General features: G+C 37.8%; 1 protein-coding gene across 1 annotated transcript in view; it reads left to right on the forward strand.

Moving 5' to 3' along the window:
* LOC117693429 (phospholipid scramblase 2) overlaps positions 1-9,540 on the forward strand; it is a 24,776-nt gene extending 15,236 nt beyond the window's left edge. The window contains exons 4-8 of the mRNA XM_034484087.2: positions 656-698; positions 2,675-2,895; positions 3,014-3,175; positions 7,348-7,509; positions 9,210-9,540. Of these exons, the coding sequence (XP_034339978.1) occupies positions 656-698; positions 2,675-2,895; positions 3,014-3,175; positions 7,348-7,509; positions 9,210-9,239 (618 nt within the window). The 3' untranslated portion in view covers positions 9,240-9,540. The remainder of the gene's footprint in view (positions 1-655; positions 699-2,674; positions 2,896-3,013; positions 3,176-7,347; positions 7,510-9,209) is intronic.
* Positions 9,541-10,973: the final 1,433 nt, after the last annotated feature.

Below are 10,973 nucleotides of genomic sequence, written 5' to 3' on the forward strand. Positions count from 1 at the left end.
TGGGATATTTAAACAGAAGAAAAAAGAGAAGACTTTGCTCTTTAAAAAATACCCTGGGATATGCATAATTTAATTTGGGCAAATAAAATATTAAGGGAAGTTATCATTTACAATTCGTGATAGCATCCTATAAAAATTATTTAAATGTATGCATCCATTATCAATCAATCTTGTCTTCTGGAAAGACCATTGTTTTGTAACTTTATGGGGATTCCATTATAAATCAACTTTATATGACCTGAATTTCTCATTTTGAAATGAACTAGCTAAACACACTGCTGCTGGGTCTGGCGAAATGGCTCAGGAATTCAGAGCAGTTCCTAGTCTTGCAGAGGACCCAGGTTTGGTTGCACACACACACACACACACACACACACACATACACACACACACGGCTACTTCCAACCATCTTTATCTCCAGCTCTGGTGAGCCTGGGTCCTACTTCCTGCCTCTCCAAGTACCGCATGCAAATGGCCCACTTACATTCATGTAGGCAAATCATAAATGGACATAAAATAAATGTATTTTAAAGTAAATATTGCCATTAAAATATAAAAATTTAATGCTACACAAAAAGTAATGTAAATTGTGAAATATTGATAATATTAAGGATTGATAACCGATTCCATGCACCTTCTCTTTTTTCTTTAACAGATAGATCAGGTTCTGATTCATCAGCAAGTTGAACTTCTAGAAGGTTCGTATCTATTGTGATGATGGTATTCGTAGAGATAGAAGTAGTACATACAGCGGCCTCTTCTACAGCGGTCTTTGGTGGAAGGTTCAGCTGGGAGGTCACAGATGTCTCTCTTCACGAGAAAAGAAATTATAGATGTTATCTCCTGTCTACTTCTGAGAAGTAGGAGTCAAAACTTCCTGGGCTGGACATGTGTACCCATGAGATATCACTTGTTGGAAAGGAAACAGCCAACTCTTACTCTCTCTTACTCTGTGTGCACTAAATTCATATAGCCCTTCCCTTGACTTCTACCCCTTAGCAACTCTGACAGTGTGTGACCAGCTTGAGAACCTTGAGCAGTGGTTCAGCTCCCATAGTTAATGTGTGTGTGTGCACACACATGTGTGTGTTTGTGTATGTGTATTTGTGTGTATATATTTATGTTTATATGTATATGCATGTGTATGTGTGCATGTATATATATTCCTTAAACTATTGATTGTGTATGTGTGTATACCCACATACCACACACACATGCACACACCACATGCATGCACACACATATACACATATATGTATATATATATGCCACACCTGCCTTGCCATCTACGCTGACTATGGCATCAGTGTGACAAAAAATGCACACGCAGAGGCTACTGGGGAGTTCTAGTGTTAAAAAAGCACTGAACTTACACCCATGTTTAGGCATAAGTGTTGAGCAGAAGCCTGGAAATTTGTGGAGACCATTGCTTCAGGTTCCCGGGAAGCTTGGGGAAAATACCTTAATGCTGGGAGTATTATCTATAATTCCTTTTTGTTTTTCTCTTTGCTTTTTAGAATAAAGGGCCTTATAGAGTTCCCCCTATTGTAGTATTACCCTTATCTTTTAAAGGAAGGTATGATAGACATATGCAGAGATGGGTAACACACAGGGGAAAGATAGTTTGATTTTATTCCTTAAGCCAGTGGGACAGAATCAAAAGATCTAGGCCACTTTGGTGTATGTTGGAACCCCAAGAAAAGGAGGAAGTCCTGAGGGATATTGCTGATGCCATCAGCAAGCATGTAGAAAGCAGGTGGTGCAGAACATGGCCACCTAGTCCAAAAATAATGTGCACAACCATTGCAGAAGTGGTGCAATTGCTAGAGAGGGTCCAGACAGACTGGCCATGAGACCCTGTGACCACAAGTACCCACAAACTATGAATAGGCTTTGAGGCTGTCTGCATAGGCTGACCACAGGCTGGCACGATGACAGGGCAATGTTCCTCTTTATTCATGATGTTATGATTTTTTTGTGCAATGCATTTTGCAGAAATTCTAAGAGATTGTTGATGCTTTGACTTGGTGTAATACCAAGCCTTTCAGTTCTTGATTTGATTGTGTAAATTCTTGCCTGAAACTAGTAAAGTTTGCAGCAGCATCGAAACCTTCTGTCTGTTTGTGTTGTCTGTCGCGCCGAATCCGTTCCCTCTCCTGAGTATTTTCCCATTCCCTGGGTCGGTGCCGAGACCCCCATTAGGTGGTCTCTGGCATATATATATATATATATATATATATATATATATATATATATATATTCTTCAAACTATTGATTAAAAGTTTCACAGACTATAAACAGAACAATCATTCTGTAAGCACAAAAGGAATGCTCTGTTAAATGAGTCAGCTGGACATTTATCCTCATATCTAATCTTTCCTTCTCTCTCAGCACTGGATGACCATAGACATGAAAGCTCCTTTGTGACAGAGTCCAGGAAACTAAAGATACAGCTTGCTCTCTTTCGAGGTCTCCCATATGGACTTCATTCCACCTTACCTGAATATTCTTCCTCCTTTCCCACTGCCATTTCATGAGTCTAGATCATCTCTTCACTGCCTGTCTCCCCTTTCTACTGTTTCTTGTATTCTCAGGCATACCATCCCCATTACCTTATGAGTGAGTCACTTTTCATCACAAAGTGGTGAGTGTGATTCTTCCTGTATGCTTTCAGTCTTTACAGGCTTTGAAACAAATAACAAATTTGAAATCAAGAACAGCCTCGGGCAGATGGTTTATGTTGCGGTGGAAGATACTGACTGTTGTACTCGAAACTGCTGTGAAGCATCAAGACCTTTTACCTTGAGGATTCTGGATCATCTGGGCCAAGAAGTCATGACTCTGGAGAGACCTCTGAGATGCAGTAGCTGCTGCTTCCCCTGCTGCCTCCAGGAGGTCAGTGTGAAGTTCCTGTAGCAGCTTGAGAAGAAGTTTAACAAGAGTTTTCAAGTATGGATTAAACCTGGACAGTATGGCTATGGTTGCATTAAATGTATACTCTTTGCTTTTGTAGATAGAAATCCAGGCTCCTCCTGGGGTGCCGATAGGTTATGTGACTCAGACCTGGCATCCATGTCTGCCAAAGCTCACTCTTCAAAATGACAAGAAGGAGAATGTTCTAAAAGTTGTTGGTCCATGTGTTGCATGCACCTGCTGTACAGATATTAACTTTGAGGTAAGAAATACAATGTTCATAGGATGTGTTTGTCTGATATGAAAAGAATATATTCCTATAGGATATTATGAATGCATTACCTAAATAGTGTGACTTGATATGTACCCATCTCACGAATAATCATTTAATTATTCAGAGCATAGGTCACTACTCTTAAAGGCTGGTGTAGAGTATCCTCAGTGACATGCAAAAAGAGGTAAATTCAAATAAATAAATGTATAAGAAGGAAAAGAAAAGAATGTCCAGTGTTTAAAATTTTTATAGGTTTTGCTTGTGATTTGGCTGAATGGCTATACCCTTTGCTGTGCAAATATAAGAACCTGAATTTGGATCCTAGCATCCCTAGGAAAAGTCTACATGTATAGGTTTGTACCTCTAATCCCAATTTGAGGGCACGGGGGAATGAGGCTACCTGGTGCTTGTTGGCCAATCAGTCTTGTTCAATAGAAAATAGTCAGGTTCAGGCAGGAGGGACCTTGTCTCACGTAATAAGATAGAAAGTGATAGAAGATACCTAACTTTGTCCTTTGGACTCCCATACCCACATAAGTACACAGGCACACACACACACACATGCACACACACATATGTAAATACACATAAACACATACACAGAGCAGGAGGAGAGAAAGCTCTGTTAACACAGTATTAATCAATTAATCATTTTATACCTAAGAATAACCAAGACTCTTAGATCCTTATCTCTAGGCCCTTATTCTTTGTGCTCTTAATCTGCATTATAAACCTCGTAAGCTCTTGGGCAAGCACACACATTTTATTATTTGGAATTTGTATCAAAACCCCACTGGTGTTCCATTTTCCAAATTTTCCATTACCCAGAGTGAACTGTCACTTTAATATCTGGAATAGAAGATCCTTGAAATAGACCGAGCTTAAGTTATAAATTACACCTTAGTCCCAGTAGCATGCATTAACTTCAGGCTGACCTGTTCCACCTGCCTGGGTGTGAGTCATGTTCCTGCACCCCTTCCACAATGTCCATCATAGAAGCTCATTATCGGGGGTCAGTCACGGAAGTGTGACCTTGTGTTCTCTCACTGCAGTGATCAAGAAGCCTTTATACCATTGCCTAAAGGAATCACATGACTGGTGCAGCCTTTATCTCAATTCATCTCACTACTTAACACTGGTCAACTCATTTCATCAAGGGAGGATACATAGAGACTAAACTCTTTTGAGACAAACACCCATTCTTGTAACTTTCACCATAATGTATTATCATATTTTTTTCTGTTTTGCTAATAAGCTTTTTTTCTAAAGAGTTCAGTTCTTCAGATTTATAAAATAATCTCTGTTACAAAAATACATTAGTAGGATTTGATTTCACACACACAGATCTCAGTAATGTCTGCATCTGTAGGTCTCTATCAGGGTCTTGGTCTCTGTGGCCCTTGCATAAGAAAAGTGTCTCTGTGCATACATTCAGAGTTCTGCTTCTCTGAGCTCTGATAAACCCTTGCAGTAATTTAGGCATTGGAATTTGAATATGTCTGACATTATAAGATTTCTACAAGAAATGGACTAGGCAGCCTCATTGCTCTATTTTTTACTGGCAAGCATTTAAAGATGGGGAATGTTTTCAATTAATAATTCATGCCTTATTTTTTCTTGGAAAATCATAATATGAGAAACTCAACTCAATTTCCACACAGAGGAAATAGTCCCTAAGGATGAATAGAGTTAGTCCTCTGTGGGAACCTCATCCCCAGGGCTCGCCAAGGGTTCTGCTTTCCAGTTTACTTTGTTTTTACCGCTTTCTCCTGCTCCTCCTTTCATACTGACTTGGTTCCTCTGTGAGAATCTGGGTGTGTGAAGACAGTTTTTCCTCTTCTTACAGACTCCATGGTCTTAAGGGCAGAGCTGAGAGTTCTAAGAAAATACAAGTGACAAAGAAATGTATATATGCTATGTACAGATAAAAATAGGTATGAATATTTGTCGTGATAATTCTTCATATGGAAAATTATGAGAGTCAGAAGGTAGTTGTAGTGAGTTTCAAGATATGATAGATTTTTTTTTCTTTTAAATCAAGGAACAACATTACGAGAAATTTTGTTGGCATGTGCTTAATTTAATAAAAAGCTGGAGTTTTATGATATTCTTAGTGACATTAAGTTTAATCGTGCCATCTGTCTGCATGGATGCCTTCAAATCCCCCATGTCTTAAATAGGATACAACCTTTATTGTATGTTTAGAATGACTACATCTAGGTCTTGTCTTCGACAGATCTTAGAAATGCCCACTTGTTTCATTTCCTCTACAAGCTGCAATGGTAATGTTCATGTCTTAAAAATGGGGAATAGTAATGTGAGCCACTAACAATAACAGGGCAACTATGAGTTATGCCGGGCCACTCATTTGGAGATGAACTTTCCTTGTTCAGATGTCTTGTTTAAAATTCTGCCTGGGGTCTGAATAGGAGGCTTAACAGCCAAAGATACTTGCTACCAAGCCTGAAGATCGGAGTTATAGCCACAGGACTAACATAGCAGAAGAAAAGTGACATTCCTAAGTTGTTCTCTTAGGAATGTCTTCTGCATCTACACCAAGGTGTACAAGTTTACACACACACACACACACACACACACACACAGAGAGAGAGAGAGAGAGAGAGAGAGAGAGAGAGAGAGAGAGAGATAGACACACCTGCATGCACACATACTTTAAAAATGTTCTAAAATGTAGGTAAAAATTCTTATGTTCTGGTTACTTTGGAGTGTAGTTCACAATTCACATTTCTGATCCTTACCAATAAAATTACATGTATATTGGAAATAAAATTCAGTTAACTTTAAGTTTTTGCTTTGTAAAAAATGGTAAATATGCTTGTGTTTGTCAGTGGAATATTGGGTTTATGACTGGCAAATTGCCACTTTGCTTTCATCATATAGCTTATACTTCAAAAATATATATATGACGATTTATGACTGATCATAAATGTTTAAATGACAGCTATTGCACATGAAATACAAAGTGATAGAGCAGCTTATCACAGTGTCGTATCTTATACAACTATAATGGTTCATGGCTTCAAACAGACAGCACTGTGTTCACATTATGGCCATTAGGTCAGCTCAGTTTCTGGGCACTGGGCATCTGAGCGCACGTAGTTGGTTCTAACTTGGACCATGCAGTGACCTCCCATCTGCTCAAGAAGTGTGTCCTAGGACTGTGGCCACAGCATCTTCTTGTGTGATAATGCTCACTGGATGCACATGCAAGCCAAGCCAGTTGGCCATGGTGAACACTCAAATCCTCTGTCACACACTATCATCAAATTAGACACCCAGCAAAACCCAATTCTAAAGGAACAGAAAGTGTACTGTGCCTAGCCTGGGTGTGGAATGCAAGAACTACTCTATGTGCCGTGACTGTGACCTGTGCCTTTTCGTTCATGTTAGAGGGAGACGTCAACACATTGAGGTGCCATCCTCCTCCAGCCACATCAACTGTGAATAGCTTTAATGTCCCTTGTTTACTGGGTGGATCCTGTCTGGGGCAAGGGCTCTAAAGGAGGCTGTTCCCACCTTTGGTGACCTTCGCAAGTTTGGACAGGACACCTCTTCCTCTTCATTTGGCACAAGCCTATATGTTCATTCCATTGTGAGCATCCATCCATGTTCCCACTATGGAATAGATTTAGTTTGGGCTCAGTCCATTCTACTGTACGTTGGGGACTTGGTCTTTCCTCCCACAGAGCCAAATCAGAATCTTTTCATATTGGAAGTACTGATTCCACATGCTTTTTTTCTTGCTTTCTTTACACACTAATAATTCTCAATACCTAAGTCATATCTGCCCTGGCTCTCTCTCATGAAGTGTCTTGTTGCATTCTTCCACTTACTACATGGTCTTTAAGTCTTTCTGGGCTTTTGCATTTCATCCCCTGTACCCCTACCACCCCACTCCATGGATAACAATGAGCCTCTGCCATGTTTAAACCGTCAGCCTATGTGAAAGCCACGATTCGCAAAGCAGATAACCTAATAGGAGTTCCATCTATTGTCTCCTCAATAGCCTCTAAAAATTTAATAAGAGAAACAATTTGAAGATAATTTTAATAAAATATCTATCTGATTTTACTACAACAGTAAAAGTAGGTTTGCCATGCGTATTCTACAAATCCATATGATTTTATTTTCATATGTAGATCAAGTCTTTTGATGAGGTGTCTAAAATTGGCAAGATCTCCAAGCAGTGGTCTGGTTGTGTGAAAGAGGCCTTCACGGATTCAGATAACTTTGGAATCCAGTTCCCACTAGACCTGGATGTGAAGATGAAAGCCGTGACACTTGGCGCTTGTTTCCTCATAGTGAGTCTGTTCTGAGCCTCCTCCTTATAAGATTCTTCATAATGAGTAGGCAAATATGCACCCCAACATGACACGATGACACTAATGGGTTTTATACAAGATTCTGCTTTATTATAGCTCTTTAACTGCATTTAGTCCTGAAATTCAAATACCGCTGAGTTCTCACTCTGATGAATCAATGCCCTGTAATGAGACAAAACACAGGTTTTACTTTTCAGATGTTTTTGGCTTTCAGGTCTTTACTTTTAAAATAAAACATAAAACTAGAGATTTGGGGAAAGTGTTGAATGTGTATTTATGTGGAAAAATGTGCACAAAATGCAGATGTTGTTCAGTCATCACATCTAATGTATAACTATAAGTTGCAATAAAGTTATACATCCAGTCATACCTAGATTTTCCAAACTCTACAGTATTTATGGATTTAAGAGAGAAATTAATATGACCACTTATATAACTATGTATCTCAGCAGTTCAAATAAATCAGAAATTCATAATTGATATATTCATAGTACCCAAGCAGATTCTAATATGCAGGCAATGTTCTGGAAGAAAACAGTTGTCTTCAGCTTTAGCTACACAACAGAAATACCTGGGACACTACAAACTCTTCCTGACCAGATTGCACCCAGACTATGAAATTCAAAGTTTTGTACAAGCTTTTAGTCTGTGTATAGCCCCCAGCTAGATCCACTAAAAATTTGAAACATGAGGTATTTTAAACATTGATTCGGAGATACAATAAAAAATTTTAAGAGCTTGTGCAGCCCTAAAGTGTATGTTCTTTCAACAAACAAATACAACGTAATATAAAGATAAATGAAAACAGGAGACTTTACAGGATGTCACATAATGATAATGCGGACTATGGTCATGTTTAGACATCAATTTGAAGAAAACTAAATTAAAAGTAATTTAGAGGATGTTCAGGTAAATAATAACAAGGACTTGCTATTTGAACATATGGAGGATTTTTTTTATTTAATATTTTATTTACATTTAAGATGCCTTCCCCTTTCCCCATTTCCCCTCCCTAGAAAACCCCTGTCCCATGTCCCCCTTTCCTTTTTGCTTTTATATATATATATATATATATATATATATATATATATATATATATATTTTAATGTTAATCAAAGGATTTATAAGTTTGGTAATGCTCAATCAGAAACGTAACCCAATACCCAACCTAGATATAAAAACTATCTTTGACTGGTGGAGACCTGTGAACATGTGCCTCCCATATGGAGGATTTATTATGGTGTTTAGTAAAAACAGTTATCCATATCTGTGTCCCTTCAATATGAACTGGATTGATAAAAGATTTTTACTTTTAAATAATGTAGGTAGGAGAATAAGGCTGTATGGTGAGTTAACTGGTAGACATAGAATACACATAGTAATCATTTTTTAGTTATGCTTGATTGATTGTTGTAAAGGGTTAAATAAAACCAGTATTTATGGAGAGAAATGGTAGGGGAGTTCAGTAAGTTTTTTTTTTTTTTTTCACTTGAAAAGTAAATTTAGACTTAACGTTGGGGAAACATTTTGAATCAGAGTCAGAGCATGTGAAAGATCCCACGTTTAGAAAAAGAACACAATCCACAGAGTTTGGACATTAAGTGCCCTTAGGTTTCTACACCTGAGAATAGGTCATTCTTTGTCTTTGAAAATATATTTCTGTTTTTCTTTCTCTCTAGGATTACATGTTTTTTGAAGGCTGTGAGTAGAAACAAAACTCAGACCTGTGGTGGGGACCATTGAAAGACGACAGAGATGATCTGAAGTCTACATGATGAGCCTATACATTTGGGAAACCTGGGGCTTTTTTGTTTCTTCCTTAAAATTTCTCAGAATCAAGCTGTTATACATGAAGCATATTATGTGCAATTTTGCTTTTCAAATGGTAGTTTATCATTTACGTAATTGGAATAGACATGGATAATTATCTTAATACTCTTTAAAAATATTCACCAAATTCAAAATAAGAAAAGTGTATTTTTAAAAATTAAACATTTTATGGAAAAGTAAGTTGAATTATAATCTCTGATTTATTTTCCATCTTCTGTTTGATTTAAACCTTGTTAGTGCTGACTTCATTATAAAGTTATACTTGAGTCTGTCAAACCTAGTTAGCTGCTTTCTTACAGAACACCTGTTACTAAATTGAAATTACATATTTGAAAGCTTTTTTTTTTTTTAAAAGATACTATTGCCTGGGAAATTCTATTCAATAAAATGCCAATAAGAGAAGATAGTATGTATTTTCTTCTGTCTTTAGGAAATAGCATTAAATGTTATTAAAATTTTTACACTTATAAATTTTTATTCTGAAAAGTTTATGATTTACCAATTTTAAATGTTTGTCAGTGAATGAAGACATGTTTTACTGCCAAGGACAGTGACTTTTAGGAGTCTCTATCTTCACTATTGGTATAATGTTTGACATTATTTACTTTCAATTACTAATCAAGATTCTATCATGGATATGGCCAGGGGATAATTTGATCTTAGCTGTCCTTCCAACTGAGGTTTCTCAGGTTCCAACTCTAGGTTTCTGTCAAGTTTCCAATGAAACCTATTTATGACATCAGGGTGTTTTTATTTCCACAACGGCAAAAAAGTTACAAATTTTTTACTAAGATTTAGGGCTGTTAGTATGATAACTTTATTATGGTTATCATGTGCTTCATAAGAATTTGGGACTGGCTTGTGGAGAAAATTTGAAAAACGTAGAAACTTTGGGTATGAAAACTCTAAAATGCTGTTACTGGCACTTAACTGGTGGGAGTTTGAAAGATTAAAAGGCAGTGAAACTTAGACTGTTGAAATATGAAAACGTAGAAAAGAAGAGAGCCTGAACTGAGAATGTAGCTCGGGGCTGGGGGTCTCTACTTCTCTAAAACCACTGCCTAAAGGAATTGTTTTTCTCATGCCAACACACAGCTGTTAGAGTTGTGGGCCCTGAGGAGGGCAGGTTACACGTCCAACTTGTGGCAGAACTTTGCTAATTTTGAAGACATGGAAGAAAAAAAAAAAAAAAAAAAAAAAAATCGAGAGCATAATGGAAAACAGCTCAGGCTAACCAATGTGGAACAGAGCCAGATTGTCTAGAACGGGGGTTCAACGGGCTATTTCATGAAGCTGGAAATGTCAAGCTTAAGTTACGAGCGGAAAACCCAGGATAGTAAAGGTTCCAGGAAAATGGGACATGTACGAGCTGCAGGCATAGAATGAACCCATTCCACACAGCAGAGGCAGACAGAGCTAGACAAGTAAGCCATCCAAAGAGACAAGTAACCTCTTTGGAGTCCAGTTTACTATACCACCAGCTCCAGGTACCAGACATACAAAATTGGGAGTAGGTAGTTTGTTCTACTGGAGTCTGGTTTTGTTTAGTATGTCTGTTCCTAGTTAGCACCTGGTTCTTTCAATTTGTAACAGAAATGTATACTCTGACATTG

The sequence above is a fragment of the Arvicanthis niloticus genome, chromosome 21, assembly GCF_011762505.2.
Source record: "Arvicanthis niloticus isolate mArvNil1 chromosome 21, mArvNil1.pat.X, whole genome shotgun sequence".
In the NCBI taxonomy this organism is placed as follows: Eukaryota; Metazoa; Chordata; class Mammalia; order Rodentia; family Muridae; genus Arvicanthis; species Arvicanthis niloticus.